At 37.1% G+C, this 20,289-nt stretch overlaps 1 protein-coding gene across 2 annotated transcripts in view; it reads right to left on the bottom strand.

Annotated features, from left to right (window-relative positions):
- Positions 1-411: 411 nt before the first annotated feature.
- The window catches only part of LOC140342545 (septin-5-like), a 31,531-nt gene continuing 11,653 nt past the window's right edge, over positions 412-20,289 (bottom strand). For both annotated transcript variants that reach the window (XM_072428762.1, XM_072428755.1), the window contains exons 2-12: positions 18,047-18,853; positions 17,021-17,114; positions 16,070-16,156; positions 13,000-13,123; positions 11,541-11,675; positions 9,223-9,340; positions 6,428-6,529; positions 5,840-5,936; positions 5,280-5,442; positions 4,265-4,364; positions 412-3,557 (exon numbers count right to left, since the gene is read on the bottom strand). In XM_072428762.1, the coding sequence (XP_072284863.1) occupies positions 3,498-3,557; positions 4,265-4,364; positions 5,280-5,442; positions 5,840-5,936; positions 6,428-6,529; positions 9,223-9,340; positions 11,541-11,675; positions 13,000-13,123; positions 16,070-16,156; positions 17,021-17,114; positions 18,047-18,853 (1,887 nt within the window). In that variant the 3' untranslated portion in view covers positions 412-3,497. The remainder of the gene's footprint in view (positions 3,558-4,264; positions 4,365-5,279; positions 5,443-5,839; positions 5,937-6,427; positions 6,530-9,222; positions 9,341-11,540; positions 11,676-12,999; positions 13,124-16,069; positions 16,157-17,020; positions 17,115-18,046; positions 18,854-20,289) is intronic.

The following is a 20,289-nucleotide window of genomic DNA, read 5'->3' as shown; positions in this document are numbered from 1 at the left end:
ATATTGCTATATGTTCACCATTATACTTTACCCTGCACAATGTAAGGAAATATATTTTGCTTTATAACTGTGCACGTGACAGAATTGCTAAGATGTGCAGGGAAAACACTCAACTGCTTGTATTTGTTGCTCCCTCGCCAGCTATATGCGTTGCTTTTCTAGCCCACAGGGTTGTGATACCTGCAAGCAGGTCAGTGTTTCTCACCAGTAGTGCAAGCGTGATATGGACCTTTTCTTTCCTGGAGAAGATTGCAAAGCAAATTGAATCCTTAAATCTTTCCAGTCCATTTCTTTCACTTTGACCACAGGACACCTTTGAAAAATAACCCGGAAAACTTGAGTCTATGGCTGGACAAAGAGGACTCTCGGTTGGGTGAGAAGTGGAATATGTTAAATAATCAAGCCAACAGCAAGAGGAAGACGAAGTTTAATATAATCAGTTACAAGTAGTGCAGGTTCAGCCAACTGTTGAAAGCAAATGTGAATACTGATTTGTCATTGGAAGAAAACATGCTACAACAGGCAAATCTTTAGAAAAAAAGCAAGGAAAGTCAGCCACGGCAAGGCGCATTAAAGAGGTTGTTACTCCCAAGGTTGCAGTAATGTCTTTAAATTCCAAGGTATATATTTTGATCTTTAAAGGAAGCCTGTAAAAGGATAAATATGCAGGCAGCCATTGCAGACATCTTACAAATGCTAACTATCCGGGTCAAAATTTTGGAAGCTACAGCTGCACAAATTTTCAGCATTCTTATTCCAGATCATTAATTCTGAAGCCAGGCACAGCTAAACAACTGATATAAATATAAGGAGATGAGCTTTATAGGAATGAGTGGCTCATTTCCAAATTACTTTCATGGTGGAAAGTATGTTTCTGTAATAATGTAGAATTTACACCTGGTGGTGGTTTTACCCCCGAACTGCTTCCGCCACACTTCTACTTTCAGTTTCTATCAGTTCTATCAGAGATTTAAGCATTCCAGTTGTTACCTCAAAGGATGTTACTTACTCAGGGGTTCTGCTCTTTGGCAATGGGTAAGCGTCGTTGAGCATCAGGTCATTGTGCTTTATGAATTCACATGGTTGAAAAATGTTATTGCCAATGGATCTATTTTTTTTCAATATAAGTTATCTAGACTTTTAAAGTATGTGCTCATGTTTTTATTTCACAAAAGGACTTTTTTTTTAATCAGTGTTTGAGTACTATGTTTATATACATTTAACTCTTTTGGGAATAGGTAATGAGTACTAATGTACCCTTGTACTTTTTCTTGGGAGTGGACAGATATGTTGTTCCCCCCTTATTAAAGAAAGAACACATAACCTCTCCTACCGAACCCCCACATACTTATGGATGACCCCCAATGTGGAAGGAAAGGCATGCTTTTTTCCATGTGCTGACTTGTTGAATGTGCCCTTGATAAGCTTTACCCGTGAAATTGTTCCGGCAAAAATACAAAACCGTATAATGCATTGCCACATATGTCTGTGTGCACGGAAATATGTGAATCTAACCTAAATCCTACCTGTTCAAGATATGGGCAGTTATAAAACAGAAACTTAGCAACTTAGTTGAAACTCTTTTTCCTTTTATATCATGTCATTTGAGAGAATCTGTGCTGCCTGGAAATTATTCACATTTTTAAAATAATTTGCAGCTAACCAGTCCATAAATATATTTGTATTACTTTTCTTTTTCACAGACTATTTTATATTTTTTACTTTTAACTTGTGATTTTGGTAAAAGAATGAAGGTGTCGTTGTGTGACATTCTCACTCACTGTACTGTATATATTGGAAACGTAGCATTGTTACCCTAGGCTGCTCTCCTGAAAGTATTGAATATACTAATGCCAAACAAATATATTTGACACGTCTCACATCTAAAGAAGTGTCTACAGCAGCCATTCCCTAAGAGTGGAGGAAGGCTTGGTACATTAGTAAAATCAGTAAGTTGTAAAAAGTTTTAAATAAAACAATATGGGGCACCTTGAATAAGGAAGATTTTTTTTTTAACAAACACTAATTTTAAAATTAAATAAATAACAGTAACTATAAAAGAGATGCAGACAGTGAAAATGCTGACATTCCCTAAATTTATTGGCGATGTTTGCTAAAACTGGTGGTTTACGAAGAAGTTTCCTTTCAATTCGACGGTCAATGGAAAATTACCAATTTTTGGGGAATTGTAAGTGGGAGACCAAAGAACCCCCATAAGCCTCAAGGTTCTACAGAGCGGTAGTAGAGGAACGCTGGTATACAGTTACAATAAACTACATTGCTTTATGTAAAATACATACTCATAAATTTTTTACTGGCTCAGATTTGACTCGTGCATTGAACGTGCATTGTTATCTGAAAACTAAAAGTTGTGCATTCAATAATATTGAAAGTTCTGTTCCCAGAAGTAACTTTTGTAAAGTATTTTATGGAAGAAATATTCTAAATATAAAATAATTCCATCATACCTTGGGATTCTTACAGAGCATCATAGCAATTACATTCTTTCCTCTAAAGTTGCACAAAAACAAACTTTTCAATTTACTCACTTGTGTATATTAAAACCCAACAACACAAATATAATAAATTATATGTTATCAGATGTGGGGGTTCCATTACTTTACTTTTTATCCAGGCTTTATTTACTTTATTTTTATCTAGCAGATCTACCAGTCACACACTTTCTGTATTAAGATTGCAAAGCTTACTTACTGGGCCTGATGTATTGAAGCTCTCCATGACTGAGACTATTTAGTATTTTGACTAAAATACCTTCTCTTCTTTTCATCTACATTACATACGCTGTGATTTTGTGTAGATTGCTCAGAAAACAGCTAACATTGTTTAAGATATCAATCCAGTGCACAGCAAGTTACAAGAATACTGGCGTTTTGACAGAAATAATATGTATTTTTCTGTACCTGTAAAAAATACATGACCACTAAAACAAATGCCACTTCCATATCTAAAAACTGGTAAATTACAATATATTTAAGTTTTGTCTTTGGGTTTATATATCCTTTAAAGTGTACCTAAACTTAGAATTTTCACTTTACATAAAAGGGTAGACAACCCTTTTATGTAAGGTAAAAACTCAGGGTTTTTTTTTCTTTTAAAAGGGTGCAGCACCACCCTCTAATTCTCGGCCGCCAAGGCCACAATTATGGAGCAATCAGACTGCCCTGCAGGATTGAAGGTAAGTGTATTTTTTTTTTAGTTTAGTTCCTCTTTAAGTCTAAAGCAGACTGCTACCCACTTATACAAGAATATCTTAAACAAAATAGATTGCATTTCATTAAACCCTATCTAAAATAAATTCTATGCTATATCCCAAAGGTGTGCTTACTAGACCTATCCATTGGTCTAATAATGTTCAGTTTTCCCTCTGCAGGCAATCGATCTTTATGTTTGATCATATAAGCTTGATGTTTTTAGGAAGTAGAGATATCAGCAGGAAAACAAAGGTAACATTAGGTAGGAAGTGGCACAGGAAAGGCTTAATGAGAGTCTTTCATCTGTTTTTGCATCTTCTGCAGCACCTCCTGCATCCTCCGCAACTGTGGAAAGGAGAAAGTAAGTTAGAACATCATTAATTTGGATTATTAAATTAGCTTTTTTAAACCACCATTACAAAATTTCATAAATATATACAGAAAGCAATGAGGATGACTGAAGTGATTGGAGGATAAGTAAACCCGAATCACTACATTTCCAGATGAGATTCAGATGAGATTAACATGTTATGGTAATTTCAAATTAATTTTCAATATTTTTAAAACTGCATTTTTCATTAAAAAAGTGATTCTGCCATGAAGGTTCTTGTTCCCTTGCTGAAAACCCTCTCACTATGATCTGGTAAAAGAGTTAAAAGCTCTGTTTATTATTAATATTATTGCTGTTTTCCTTATGAGGAACTTCACTTTCTAAGAAAACCCACTTCCAACACTTCTTGAAATGTCAGCAAGGAACCACAAACACGTAGCGGGGAGTAAGGGGATCAGAATCTGCAAGATCTTCAGTCAACATTCAGTCAAGTACTGCAGCTTTCAACTGAAAGTTCCAACTTATCTCCACTATCCAGGAAAGGGAAGAAAATATAGCAATTTCTGTTATTAGAAAAAAAAATCTATTGAAGCCCCAATAATGGGATTCATCTGGTAACTTTTCGAAATTTTTTGAATAAGTTAGATTATTACAAGGTATTTAGCTGATTTAATTTAAAGAGGGTCTGGGGCCTGGGATTGGGGCCTGATTGTTCACTGACCTCTTCATCCTTTTCCCGGATGAGTCTCAGTGTCTCATGGTCTGGTGATGGAGGCACACTGGGGATTGGAAAGTCTGTTCCACTCTCTCTGGTCAGCTTACTGTAGAGATCAAATAGAAAATAAAAAAAAATAATAAGCTGCTGGCCCACTTGGAAGTGGCATAAGGTCATCAAAATATTCATGAAAAAAGTAAAACATTAGGTAAAACGCAACGTGTTCCTTTAAAAGACATTTTTTTTAGTTCTATTGTTTTTGGGAGCTTAGATTCATCCTCTTTTGAATGAGTGGCAGCAAAATTATTTTATTTTAGTAACTAAAGAAAAAAAGGAATTAGGACATTGGATGAAGACTGTCCATATTTATACTTTAGCAATTTATAGCAGGCCCCATAGCTAGAGATTTCTTGCAAGCCTGAAAGTTAGATATTGCCATATACCCTGCTAATGACATTACCAATCTGTCAATCTGTCAAGTGTACTATACTATTTAATCAAAGTGTACCCCAAAATGTTTTACTAGTTTTAAAACATTTAACTTTATACATTTTAAAAGTAATATAACCACATTTTTAAAATTACTAGTCCTATCTGTAAACCACGATAATGATCACTTGTGAATATCCAACCCAGCCAATCAGTTTTCTCCATGATCAACTTAATGAATCTTATAGACATCATAAGATAACTGCCCATTCTCCAACTACTGATCCTACCATGATATTGTGAAAATATTGACATCATCACACACTGAACATTCTGTAAAATAAAGATTGCCCACACCGCCAGATGAAGCTCCTAAAAGCCCTTGAGATTAGAAGGTAAAAATGTGGAACTTTAGCTTGTTTTTTTTTAGGCTGTGTAAAAGCCTTGCACAGACCAGAGGCTCATTGAGAATTTGGGTACAAATCACTCACTATGAGCAACTATCAGCTGATATTTTTGTATTTTAGAAAGTTTTGTCAAAAACAGTAACAATAAACAGGAAATTCAAATTTAATAATCCCCCTGTTCATACTTGCGGTTTCTTTCCCTAACCACACGCTGCGTCAGGCTCTGGATACATTGAGCCCGGTAGTTCTCATAATGTGTTTCTCGGGTTACATCTTTAAGATCCTGCATGTGAGTTCGAATCAGCATGGTGCGCAGCTTGACAAAGTCACAGTGTTTTTCATTCTCCACTATAAAATACAAAAGATAGCTAAATAAAATATGATGATAGAGATATTACTGTGACCATGAGTATACACCAAAGGTGGACAATTTCATATAGAATTCTTAAGCCATTCAGACAACTGTAAGAGTTAGCAAAATATATTTCCATTGACTTCAACAAAAAATGGAATTACAAAATGTTTCATTTTAGCTAAAATTTGTATGCACTCAGATTACATGCTGGAATCCCTGAGTTTAGACCTGCAATACAGTTTTGTAGGTTATTTTTAGGATATAATAGCATATGTAGTTTCTCTCACTAGTGGCTATCTGTATGTTAGGCAATTTTGCTGAATGGCTGCTACAAAAATGTAAATCCTATAATAAAAACAATTAGGAAGTAAGTATATGTATGGATTGTACCTTCTACAACACCCCATGGGTACAGTCGCCCTCTTACACGTTTCCCATTAACTTCCACAATGGTGTTAGAACCAATCACAGCAAATGGAATGCTTTTCTGGGGAACAAAAAGGGATATTAAGGGGTGCAAGTAAATAATCCATGTGATCAATAGTTTAGGACAAATTTCTAATAAATTTCAAATATTTTAAAATTCAGACAGAACAACCTGGGACTACAATTGTCTAGATATAGTTAAGCCCTAGTCTCTGCACAAATCTGCAGTAAACATGTACTATAGTACCATAGTGCAGAAAATACCACTAATAATATCATTACATCAATAATTATAGCTGCATTATACAGGGCTGACAATCTCTGGTCAGAATTATCTATATGGCAGATTAAATTGGCTGGATGAGTGCAAAAATAGCATCAAAATTCCTGGTATGTTCATGGTATGAGCAGGCCTCAGCATCACTTCAATTATTAAGAATGTAATTGGCACCAGAAAATAGGAATTCAACAATTGTCTTTGCTATAAACCAACTGATTTCTGATAAATCTCAGCCTAATTCTACTCCCTATTTATTGTCATTCATTCATCACCTTTAGCTCCATATCCTGAATCTTAAAATCTTCATCTTGATCTGAGTCGCAATCAGGAAACTGATAGATTCGAATACCAAAATAATCCAGCTCCTCCCGTATCTGAGAAAAGAAGAAATACATGGTTTAGAAACCTATGGATATAGTTTTCTCTTTAAAGGGGATCTGTAAGGATACAAGAGCTGACACTTTTAAAGGTGCAAGTCTGAGGTCTATTGTCCACATCCTAGTTAGGGAAAAAAAGAATAGAAAACAAACTAAGCAGCACAGGAGTTTTCAGACTTTGCTAACTGCATGCTTGATTGACTTCACCAATGAAGGCAAACTCAGGGGTGCACAAACCAAACATTAAAAGCAAGTCAGCAATGGCAGCTTGAATACACTTACCTATATTATAAACCATAATAAATATGTATACTGGGATGTGTCCTAACAATTTCAGGGTCATCTATTAACCTCCCTGGCGGTCTGAATAATGATTATTTTTAAATTACTCCTTATTTTAAATTTTCTGCCTGGTCCTGTCTACCAGCCCCACGGTCCTGCCTTCCAGCCTAAGATTCGCAAGCAGATGCCTGGCCGGCATCTTCTTCAACTGGCCTCGCATCCCCAACATTCACATGCCAGGGACGCAGATGCTGGCCATCATCTGTGTAGTCTGGCAATGTCGGCAGATGCTGGGCATCGCTAGAGGACACCGGGGGCACTGCTGGAGGATGCCGCTGGAACGTGGGAACAAGGTAGGACTTTAAAGCTCCCTGGCAATTCCACCCAAGTGTGGCTCGGGGTTACCGCTTTTGGCATTGAAAATTAACCCAGAGCCACACTCGGGAATACCTCTAGGGAGAATAAAGCTGTACAGTAGGCACACTTCTAGTTCGGATTGCTATTTGAGGTATTTGCTCCCTCATACTTTTTCCTGTCTTATCCACTCTTTATAGAAATCTCATTATCTTGAAAACTTTAACTAAATTGAACCCCATACCTAATTTTCTTCAATAAAGCATGCAGATTTTTTTTTATCATTCTGTTCCTGTAGCAAGACACGGTTATTATTACTCCTCCACATCACAATATCAATGTGTGGTCAATTACAAAAATAATTTGTCAATTGTCAAATCTCATATGATTGTAACACACTGCCAACATTCCTATTTAAATTGGTCTGTTGGTCTCTTGTCAATGTGTGGTCAATACCTATACAGGAATAAAATGTTTCTTTGCCAGTTCCTAATGCGATGTGACTCACTAAAAATACACCTTAGATTCCCTTTCCAGGTTTCCAGGGGAGCTTTTATGGACCAGGAAGGACATAGAGGAAATGGAGCAGCTGCAACTCTGACTTCATGGGGTACAGACTGACGCATAACCAGAGGCTGGCACTACAACACACGCAGAAGTATAAAAAGATGGTCTTTTTTACCAAATGTATTAAAGTTAGTTTACATTTGCATCCCAGACTAATTTTGATGCTTGAAAGACCATAACCAATGGACAGGGAACAAAGATTTTGTAGAAAAGCATTCAGTAGGCACCCTCTGTCCTAGATTTGTTTGTTATTAGAATAATAGCAGTTGGCTTGAAAATTCCAGAAAGCCTGACAAACATTTACCCCAGTTAAGACTAGCTAGTGGCATCTACTGAGGTCACACAATGTCCACTTTTATTCTGATCATTGCAAAAAGCTGTCCAAATCAACAAAATCAAATGACAATCATTTGGCGATTGCATGTGCTCTAGACACTGGTTCATCTCAATTGTTTGTTCATATTTAGTATGTCTTGTAACCTTGATGTACAGCACTGTGGAGAATGCTCTTTATAAATAAGTGATAATAATTCCATGAACTGATTTCTTGTTAAACACATGCAGAGAATGATAATCCTGTGGCTTTATCTGAGATAATGAGAATTAAATGCCATGCAGTCAGATCCCACTGAGCATTAGTGAAGTGATGTCTTATCAACAGTATGGAAAACAGAGAAAGAAATGGGCCACTTGCTAGGAGCTGTTTTATTTTTCAATTATAAATGTATAAATGTTCTTTTGTTAGACTTAATAAATGCTTAATATATTGCAAAATATCAAACAAGGATTTCTGACTAACTGCAACAAGACAGAGGTGCTGGCCTCAATCTTTTTAACCACTTAAAGCACTGTGACACTTTTGTGTTCATTTTTTTAGAACCTTCACAATTTGGTTGCATACTCCTAGAAAATCTTTGCAAATGAAAAGTTATCTCAGACAATACACCATATTATTCTGCTTACCTAGAAGTTCAAGAATATTTTTTTTTTGTGATGCGCAGTCTGGCTATTAAAAAACTGCCTTTGATTTGTTGTTATAGCTTGCTTACCTTTAAACATTGGTTACAAAGTGTGCTACATGGACTGCATGGTTTATTTGCTTCTCAGATGAAGACACTGCAAAGATACAGTATAACTGTTGTACATCTAATACTAATTCTAATTCTGATACTTTTAGGTGTTTTTTTCCAATACAAAGCAGAAGCATCTGAAAATGTCATCATAATATGAATGAGATAAACAAAAGCAGCAACAACCACCAAGGACTTCTCATATACTGAGGCTGATTTACTTAAAGATTTAAATCTGGTAATTTCACCCGCACCTTTCACTATGGCAGCCAATCACACAACGGTATAATTTAAATGCTATGTTTCATTTAGCCTACAGATATCCATTTCTGGTAATAAAGGCCTCATTGGTTGCTTTTCCCAAGCCAAATATTCCTAGTCCTTCCCTCTTCTTAGGCACATATGCATATGTCTCACCCTTTGTTTTTTCTGAATGAGCTCCTTAGGTGTCAGAGTATCCGCCTTTCCCAGAATTGGCACAATATTCACCCGGTCCTGTAGTGCTCGCAGGAATTCTATATCTAAAGGTCGCAATCTGCAAAGACATAATACTATCCACATTAAGAACGTCTGCAATTTAAAGCCCAGAGACTGATTACAAGAATTGTAAATACATCTCACAAATACAAATATGACAAACATGTCTAGTGTATATAATGCACAAACATTACTGTAGTTTTGTGGTGTGATATAAGGTACAAAAAGCTACCAGGTTATCTTTTGCTGTTTTCCTGCTGGACTACTGAGGACATTGTGCAATTGTATCTGTCTCAAAGATGCAAAAGAAAGCTAAAAGAAATCTCTAAACGTGAAGGGATTTCCCTTTTATTCAGTTGTTCCTAGGAAAGATGTCCCCATTGGAATAACTTTCCCTACTTGTTCTGGGGAAAGTTCCAACATTTTCAATTTCTCTTCACTTTTTCCTTTTGACAATGATCACCAATGCAAAATAAAGGGGGAGGGATCTTCCCAATGGTAACACAGCAATAAGTAATAAGTAAAACATGACTATAAATGGTTACACTTATTGTTAAATAGGTTGTATTTGTTCATTCAATAAGCTAGTATTGCATTCAGTATAATTGATATTAGTAAACAATAATATTATTAGTATGTTTTATTACTTCATCACTAAAATCTGAGGCTTGTTTTTGTATGTTAGCTTGCTCATCAAAAGGTTGATGTTAGCAAAACAATTCCCTATACAGTGGTACTTTGGTATAAGTCCCATTTGGAATAAGTCCAACTTGATATAAGTCCTGTTTGGACTCGAAAAATTTTGCTTGGTATACAACCCTTGTGCTAGAACTTGTATGGGTCAAAATGAGTCATAACACTGTGTACTACCCTTGTTTACCTCTCTCCAGACAAAGCTACGACTGCCCACAAGCGTCAGTACGCCAGTTGCCACCATTCAGTGAACAACCCGCGCTATAACTCTCTGTGATTTACATAACATCTCCTCCTCCTCCCTGCTCAGCACCATCCTAGTAGGCACTTGAATATTCTCAGCAAGGTAAAGGGAGGTTAGATTTTCATTTAACTCATCTAATTGCTTTTGTATTTATGTATTTTAGTATTAAGCAGTGTTTAAATTAATTTATACAGCCCCATCAATGTGTAATATGACAATAACAATAGGATTTGTTTTCATGGAAACGGAGTAATCATTTTTTTTTTATTTCCTATGGGGAAATTTGTTTAGTATAAGTCCAAGGATCTGGAACGGATTACATACCTTTACCAAGGTACCACTGTATTTAAAACACTGAAGATACATTTTCATGTTTTCAGAAGGAGCAAGAACAACTGAATCATAGTTATTAATATTGGAATTTTGTCTCAAAATATTAAGTAATGGAAGTTTAGTTTGACATTTTGTAGCAGTCACAGTTAGAAAAAGGATATTGTTGCACCAAAAGCAAAAAACAGCACTGTACTCATAAAAAAACCGAAAAAAAAATCATTGGCTCTCAATCTGGGTGCTGGGATTTCCGGGTCAGAATAGGAGCCTATCTGCTTCTATTGAAACAATCACGCTGCCGCCCTGCAAAGCCAAAAATCTCTCTTCCGTCCTAGCAAGGGATGGGTACAATGATACTGGAAGTAAAAAGCTCACTGTTGCAAAAGAGTAAGAGGGATCCCCACTTTACTGTCTATCAGAGGGGGACACTGGCCTTGTTGGATTACTGAAAACACTGGATTAAGTGTTTAACCCTCAGATTGAATACTCAGATTATGAGTACCTGTTCCTTAGCAAAATAAACTACACATTCCCAGCACTGTGTGTAGGTGCTGCCATAAAACAAATATATCTGATACTCTTGGATATGAAGGCAGGCAAGTACCTCACTCTCCATCCTTTCACTTGAGGCAAGATAAGTGAACCTGTAGCCAGAGTTTCATCCTAAACTAATCCCTAAAGTTAAGCATAGCCTAACCCCTATATTGTATCATAACCTTAAATTTAAAGGCCATAAAAGTAATATTATCACAGTGGTAAACAAATAAAAATACAGCAGATATTAATAATCTTATTTGCTCTTCCACAATTTGTGCTGAGAAATTTTCCTCAAGAATCCAAACAGAAAAATATTATTTCAAGTAACTAGTGAGCTCACAAAATTGTTCTAAAAACTGCATGTCCATAACTGGCACATTTGTAAAATATAATATCTATGCAGGATAATTTAAATAAAAAAACCTTTATATGTGCAATAAGAAAAGACAGATACCCGTGTCCAAGAGGAGACAGAAAATACAGACAGCAATGTACGCGTGTATCCTGGAGATTCTTGCGATTTAGACCACTCTCATCCCTAAAGTATTGCTCAAATTGTTGGTCAATATAATCAGCAACTGGCTTCCAGCTAAAAGACATAAAACAGAGTTTAGATTTTGTTGGTAATGCTTTGTACCCAAAAAGACTGTTCAATCTTAAAGGGAGGATTTATTAAAGTGCTCCAAGACTGGGGATTATAGACTATCATTAAAAAAGGGTGCAGCACTAACCCTTTAATTCTCGATTGCCTAGGTGATCAAGAATGAATGGGAGCGCAGAGCCTCCCAGGATACCTACGTAATTCCTGGAGGCTGTTGGCTGCTCCTTCTGTGCATGCCTGAGATGCCCGAGAAAGCCTTTTCATCAATATGGAAAAAAATAGCCGATCTCCAGCATGCGCAGTGAGATTGGCAAGTTTTTTCCCAATTTACGTCACATGATCGCACGTCTGCACAGTGATCGGTGACGCAGGAAGAAGAATGCAAGAGAAGAGAAGATGTCCATGCCTGGCGCTCCCTCTGTGTCAGGCCAAAGACGGATACCGGGACGACACCGGACCCGATGGAAGAAACCTCCCAACAGATCGACTGATCCGTGGGATTGAAGGTAAGTGTGATTTTTATGTTTTGGGTTAGTTTTGGATGAAACACACCATTCCATAGAAGAACTATACCACCCCATGAAAGGAACATTCCTCTCCAGAAAAGGAGCATACCACCCCATGGAAAGAACATACTAATCAATTAAACAGAAATAAATAAAACACTATGCTTTTCTCAAACCCTAGTCCTCACCTCTCGGTTTAGCTGCTACAAGCCAAAAAAAAAGCCTTCATTCCTGAGTACCGGAGCATGTGACCAACTCGCCTTCCTCTGATGTGACGGCACTGGTGTTTGGTGATAGGCACCTAGTGCTGTTATATGAGGTGGGGACAGAGTTCTCAGATCTATGTAAACTTGGATTATAATGTAAACTTTGTAAACTTGTGATTCATTGTTCACACAGGCCTGGAAAGGACATTCTTTAACCAATAGCAGGATTAAACAGTGTAAACTGTTAGCATAAAATACTTCTGTACATCATCCAATGCCCTGGCAGTGCCCGAAACACCCCACAGTCATGTCAGTTCATCACTTTTTCTCTCCCACAATTTTGTAAATCTGATATAACAATACATGCCTAGCCACTGTAAATATAAAACATAAATCTAAATAATAAACATACAATAAATATACAAATGAATATTTCACTTTTTTTACCTAATATGAAAAAATGTATAATACTAGGCACTATTATAAGACAATTAAATATTTTTGTGACAATTATGAAAGAGTGCTCTGGTACTGTACTTTCATGCATTTTCTGCAATACAGAGCACATAGAACATATCTTGTGTATACTGGTAAGCGTACCATTCCTCATTGTTTATAGCATCTCCAAAACCTGGAGTGTCCACGACTGTCAGCCGTAATCGAACACCCTTCTCCTGAATGTCTACCGTCTGCTTCACAATCTCCACAGTCTGTGTTACCAGCTCTGTGAATAAAAAGAAGGACAAAGCTTTCTATTAGTCTGTTGTAGATTGGGGGCATATTTAGACTCAAGTGAAATAACATTGTCAAACTCCTGATTGAAATTGAACTTTTTGATAATGTTTTGGGGGTATAATCAATGAGTGAAGTTTAGGCCACTAAAGTAAAAAAAGTCAACACTTCTGTGAATATTTTATTGCACTCCGTAACCCTGTTAAGGAGATTTCCTCTTCCTTCTTGTCCCTCTGACAGCCTGTGACAGCACGACAAGAAATCACCAAGATATAGGCTCCCTGGCCACTATATTAGGTATATTTTGTAACAGGTCAGTCTCTTTTTGCCTTCAGAACTGCCATAATTTTTGGTGGTAAAGGTAATATTGGTAAAAAGGTTGTGGAAACATTCCCCAGGGATTTTAGTTAATCTTGATATGATAGCATCATGCAGTTGCTGCAGATTTGTCAGCTGCATATGAATGATTTGAATCTCCCGTTCGACCACATCTCAAGCGTGTTCTATTGGACTGAGATCTGGTGACTATGGAAGCTGTTTGAGTACAGTGCACTAATTGTCATGTTCACAAAGCCAGTTTGAGATTATTTGCACTTTGTGATATGGTGCATCATCCTGTTAGAAGAACCCATCAGAAAATTTGTACACTGCAGTCAAAAAATGAGGGATATGGACAGCAACAATAGTATTATTATTAATAATAATAATAATAATAATAATAGTAATAATAACATACAGTATTTATATAGCACCAACATATTACACATTGCTGTACAATAAATCAGGTATGTATATGATGGACAGACACAAGAGGAAGAGGGGACCCTGCCCCGAAGAGCTTACAATCTAAGAGGTGAGGAAGCAGCACACAATGGGAGGGGGATATGGATTGGTGGGTGAGTAATGAGAGTTTTAAGAAACAGAAGAAGATGGATAGGCAAGTTTAAAAGGATGGGTTACTCTTTTATCTAGGCAGAAAATAGAAGCAAGCCAAATAGGACATAATAGGACAATATGACCATTCCAGGGAGTCTGAGAAGCTCTAGAAAGGCATGGAGCTGTGCATGTGATGAAGTTATGAGTGAAGAAGTCATTAGTGGGTCATTGGAGCAAAAAGAGCGGCCAGGGGAAGTATTTTTACCAGGTTAGAAATGTAAGTGGGACAATAACTGTGGAGGGATTTGAAGGCAAAGCACAGGAGCTTGAATTTGATTCTTAGGTGGAATGGAAGCAAATGAAGAGAATTACATAGAGATGTGGCAGACGGAAAATGGTGGGAAGGATGGATGAGTCTGGCTGCAGCATTCATAATAGATTGTAGAGGAGAGAGTCGGGTAAGTGGAATACCAGAGAGGAGGATGTTACAGTAGTCCAGACGAGAGATGGTAAGAGCATGTACAAGGAGTTTGGTGGTCTCTGGGGACAGGTAGGGCCAGTTTTTGAAGATGTTGTACAGGTGAAAGTGACAGGACCTGGAAATGTTCTGAACATAGGAGGTAAATGGGAGGGCAGAATCGAAGGTGACGTCAACACAACGTGCCTGAGGGGAGGGGCGATTGACAGTGTTGTTAACGGTTTAAAATATGTCAGGAGGAGATATGAAGTCGAACAGGGGAAGATGATGAGTTCGGTTTTATCCAGGTTAAGTTTAGGAAATCTGTCAGGCATCCATGATGAGCAGCAATAAACCTTATCCAGAACTGGGGGAGACAGGTCAGGGGTGGACAGATAGATATGAGTGTCAGCAGCATACAGATGGTACTGTAAGCAAAAGAAGGATATGGGATTTACACACTGCTCAATTGGTACTAAGGGTCTTTGTTAGGGTCTTCTCAGCCACGTAGTTTGGGATCAGCACAGAGACTAAGCAACACCTGGTCTTCACTAGACTGCAATGCAAGGAATGATGGGTCACAGTCCTCAGGGTCATCCTTGTCATACCTGAGTAGGGAAGACTGAGGGGTTTTGATGTGGAGACAGGCAGGAGAGGGCAGTGACAGCAATGAGGGATAAGAGCTGGTGGTAGGAGAATGCGACACCAAATTGTTGTTGACACCAAACAACTGTGGGCACCAAATTCTGACCCTCTCATCCATATGGTAAAGCAGAAATTGAGACTCATCAGACCAAGCAACATTTTTCCAATCTTCTCTTGTCCAGTTCTGGTTAACCCATGCAAACTGTAGCTCACGTTAAGTACCATGCAAAATCAGGCCCTAACCCTTCCACACTATCCAAAACTTAAAAACAGGGCTAGAGTTGAGCTTAAACGAGTCAAAGAACTCTTTATTTGATTGGGATACCAATGTCAAGTAAAAAAAAAGCCAAAAATTGAGAGGATGGTATTACTAGTCTGCATACAGATCGGACAAAGAATGAAAGAATATGCCGCATTGTGTGAGAACAATGCAGAATATTAAAGTAGGTCTGTGCTGAGAACAAGGCTGCCATTGCTGACCTCTTTTTTTTAAAGAAAAGTTAACCACCTGGCTGTCATGCTGATCCAGATTTCCCTTTACAGTTACTGATCATTGATCTAGAGTAAGTTTGCACATCAGGAGTTCTTGCTGTACTCTGACTTCACTTGCTGCATAATTTGTCTGGTATTAAAGCAAGAGATAGTCTGGTTACATATACAGAAGAGATTAAAGATGGCAGTCTAATCTCCCTCAGTAAATGTTTCCCTAACTCAGCTTTTTCACCTTTCCAGATAAAAATTCTTGAAAATAAATGCCATTTTTTCAATAATATTGTGGACATAAAAGTGCAATTGACCAATAGAATGGTTGTATTTATGGATTACTGCACATACACATAGAAGATTCCATGGGATGAGTGTAAAATCATAAAAAAAAGAGATACTTTTTAGCAAATTGAATAGACTGAACAGAACAGAAATATAGCAGTCATTGTATATTATATATATTCATTATTATACCTTCTGGGCTGAGTAGCTGACGGCCCCTATAGAGATCTGTCAGGAAAAGACTGTTTATGAGAGTTGACTTTCCAAGACCAGATTCACCTGTCAAAAAAAAAAAAAAAGATGATTAGAAGCTTAGCAATTACCTGGTCATCCCAGATTTCTGTAAATGACTTTTGGTTCAGGTCTATTAGTATGATATAGTCATTACATGGCCATGTAACTAGGTGGTGGCTTATCACTGGTGCCCATTGTCTGTTACAACCACTGGTAGACATCAGAAGTAAGACATACAAGTTTGGAGGTCACATTACGTCCAAAGTAAATCACATAATGCTGCGTAGCATACTTATACAAAGTTTAATTGGTGCACAAAATAGTCACATTTACCCTGAAAATTTACCAGGATTAGCTCTGCATTTCAAAATGGTATTTCCCCTATTTAAATCATACATTTCCTGGGTGAATTTTACATGATTGAAACCTTGCCAGGTCAAATGTTTATCTAAACTTGAGTATACAGTAGAACTTTTTTCCCCTCTTGTGCAGTGACATAACATTTATTAGTGATCTCCACTGAAATATTTGGGTAGTGAAATTTTCTTATAAGATTTTTGTATTTTTAGGGCTGATAAGATAAAATAATTTGAAGGAGATATGTGAAACAGGTACTGGGGAAGATGTACCACTGTGAAAAAAATACAGTTCTATTAAAGAAAGGTTTTTGAGGGCAACAGAGAATACACTAGACCCTTTAATAACATGTCTTGAGATGGCTCAAAATGGTACATAGTGTTTTATTGGCTTGCACATGAATTTGTAATCATGTCAGGTAAATTCTTTAGATCAAAGTCACATTATGTAACAGAGTAATTTTCCATTAGATATATTCCAGCACAGAGGTAAAATCTTCACATCATGATTTTTTGTACTTTTTAGAGGTGAGGGGGGATTTTTCCTGCTTACCTGCAACCATGAGGGTGAATTCAAAGCCTTTCTTTACATACTTCCTATGCACCTGGTTGGGAAGAGTAGCAAATCCAACGTATTCTCTGTCCTCCTAGGTAAAGGTGAAGTAAAATAAAATGAATATACAATAGAGACTACTGAAGGCCATTACAAAATAATTACTGAATTATTCAGACTTAGGTCAAAGGGCTGCAAAAAAGTCTGCATGAAGCCAAATGTCACAGTCCAATCTCTGCAGGTTTGCAGCTGTAGGTTAAAGGAAAAGATAAACCCAGTTTTTCAAATATGTTTTCCCAACTACACCTTTGTAGCTTAGCTTGAGAATGTTGCTACTGTAGCTTGGGAATGTGCTCTCTATAGTGCTGAAATGGTGTTTTTTGCAAGTTTGGCAATTAGGAATCTCATTCAGGACAAAGTTAGAAGAGTTAACTGTATGTCACCAAATACGTTGTAAGTGAGGCAAGAACAATAAAATTACTCTAAATATTAAATAAATAAATACAGGGACAAAGTTACAACATTCACCTTTGTCCACTTAAGAAGATGTTAACAGTATAAGCAAATGTAGTTTGAGCTTTTCATGTGTTCCATACATCAGGTAAATACCCCATTCACGTGTAGCAATTTCTTTTTACGTAAGCTTCATACTTTTATACAGGTCTTTTGTAAAAATTGCAACTTGCATTTTTAAGCTAACTTGTTTTGTAAACTAGGCAGTTATTATATAAATCTTTACCTTTATTCATGCACAATACACTGCTTTAATGATTTGAATACAAATGGTTTGGTGGGCTCATTTTTTAATTTGTGTGCCAATGGGGATTAGTGGCACCCAAGACATCTATGTTGGATTCAACCTGTCAGATTTCAATATTCAGGGAGAGAAAATCTAAGGCTGTGGGAAAATAACTAACATTAGATTGTTTTTTATTGGAATAAAAGGCCAGGAATTGGATTTGATTGTATTTTTTCAATATATCACCAGACGTAATTTTAGGATAAAAATGTGATAAAGCATTTTACCTCACTGGAGTCATAGGGGTCAAGCTTTCCCCATGGGCTCTTAGGTCTAGAAGGACTTGGCGGTGGTACGAGTGGTGGATAGCCCCACACTGGAGGAAAGACAGGAAGGGTTTGGACTGAGTTCTTCCCCTCATCAATGTCCTTGTTATGCTTAGCAGAAAGGAGCTCGGGCTCTACATTGGGCTGCATAGTATCATTATAAAAGGTTTTTTCTTGTTGATTACTTTGATGTTTTTGCTGATCCTGTTGTTGATTTTCAGTCTCTTGTTCCCACCAAAGTTTGTCTGCCAACTGGAATTTCTCGTCTTGCTGTTCCCTGCGAAGCCTGACCTCCTGCTGGCGCTCCCTGCGCTGCTTCTCTTCTTCCTGTTGCTCCCTTCGCAGAGTCTCCTCTTGATGTTGCCGGTAAAGCCTTTCCTCCTCTTCACGTAGCTGCTCCCTGCGGAGCTTTTCATCCTCTTCGCACTGTTCCCTGCGCAGCTTTTCCTCCTGATACTCTCGGCGGAGCCTCTCTTCCTCTTCTAGATGTTCTTTATACAGTCTCTCCTCCTCCTGTTGTTGTTCTCTTTGGAGCCTATCATGCTCCTGATGAATTTTCCTGTGGTATTCCTCTTCCTTTTGCTGCTGTTGTTCCTTTTGGAACTCTTCTTCTTGTTCCTCTTTTTGGAACGTTGTTTGTTGCCCCTGTTGCTCTATAAGAAGTCTTTCCTTTGGATCCTGTGTTGTGTTGCTGCTTTCCCCAGGAAATGTACGAATAATTTCTTTTAGCTCCTCATCTTCTGAGTCATTCAGCAGAAAATTACGGATCTAAAAGAAAAAGCAAAAATATAAAAAATTTCTTTTTTTACAAAGGGTTAATATTTTTCCAAAGTGTGTTTGATGTGTGTTTTTAATCATCAGTCAAATCCATTAAAACATGGGGAAAATGTCTGGGCTTGAACTGGCTTCTAACCTAATTCAGAACACAAATCCAATTAGTTAGATGGAACATGAGATATTGACAGTAGGTAAAGATCAATCAGTCCATCTAATCTGTACGTTTACTAATTAGTGGTTTACCCTAAGGATATAACCTACAGCCCGACAAATATTTTCATAGCATTTCCAAATAGACACATAAATATATAAAAGCTTTAAAAAAATTCATACCAAGAAGCGTTGAGACTATATTTTTTATGATACTGTGGTCGGAATCATATACTTTGAAGTGAACATGTTCTTACTTAAAGGGGTCATAAAATATTACATTTACATTTTTAAATTAAAGGGAGTGTTAGGATAATAGATAATGTGATGAGAAGCTAAGATTTGGTGGCCCCCCTATAAGATATAAGCTAAGTAAATAAAATCAATGTACCAGCAGACACTGAATCCAGCATCACCCTTGTTTGAGCATTTTGCTTAAAAAAAGAAAATATACAGGCAGTGAATAATATTGTGGTACTTCCAATGACAATGATACATGTCAATTTTACATAAACATCAACATTACCTTTGACACGGACAATAAAATGATACTTTAGAAGCCTAGAGACATTACATATAGATTAGGGAATGTTTTGCATGAAGCCACCATTCAAGTATTCACGTTTTTTGGCTGTAGTGATTTGGTTTAATTTTCCCCGGCCAACTATTGTTTTTTTTTCAGAAAGCCAAGCACCACTAATGTCAGCTAAACAATGTCCATAGACATGAGCAAGCATATTCACCTAATGATTATACCCTGCTCTTTCTTCACATGACTGCAGGATTCTCAGTTGAATCAATAAGTTCCGTAGGTAGCTTAATGCCAACACTGCAAGGCAGCCAACCTTTCTAGGAATTCAGTATTTTATTTGACATTTTAGTACCCATTATCCTGGTCTTCAAGAAAGGCAGTTTAGAAAAATGAAGATTAATATTTTCTGATATTTTCCAGCAGCAAATATTTGAGAACATTATGCAGTGTTTTCAGAACATTTTTGTAGATACTAATGGAAAAAGAATTGATTATGTCAACAGAACACAAAATACATGAACAAGGAAGGCAATCAATACATTCAATTGCAATGACAATGCAGTGATGTTCATATGTCAGTGAGCTTTACAGCTTTCAACTCATCACGACTGCATGAGCAGCAATAGGTCAGAAACGGATTAACAAACAATTCCTTATTATTCAGCAATGTGTGTCAAATATTAAAGTACAAGAACTGAGTATTGAACTGATAACACCAATCAGACTGAAGCAGTCATGTTTTTTT

This window comes from Pyxicephalus adspersus, chromosome 1 (genome assembly GCF_032062135.1).
Source record: "Pyxicephalus adspersus chromosome 1, UCB_Pads_2.0, whole genome shotgun sequence".
Lineage (NCBI taxonomy): Eukaryota > Metazoa > Chordata > Amphibia > Anura > Pyxicephalidae > Pyxicephalus > Pyxicephalus adspersus.
The sequence above is the reverse complement of the archived record's forward strand: the minus strand, read 5'-3'. Positions and strand labels throughout refer to the sequence as shown.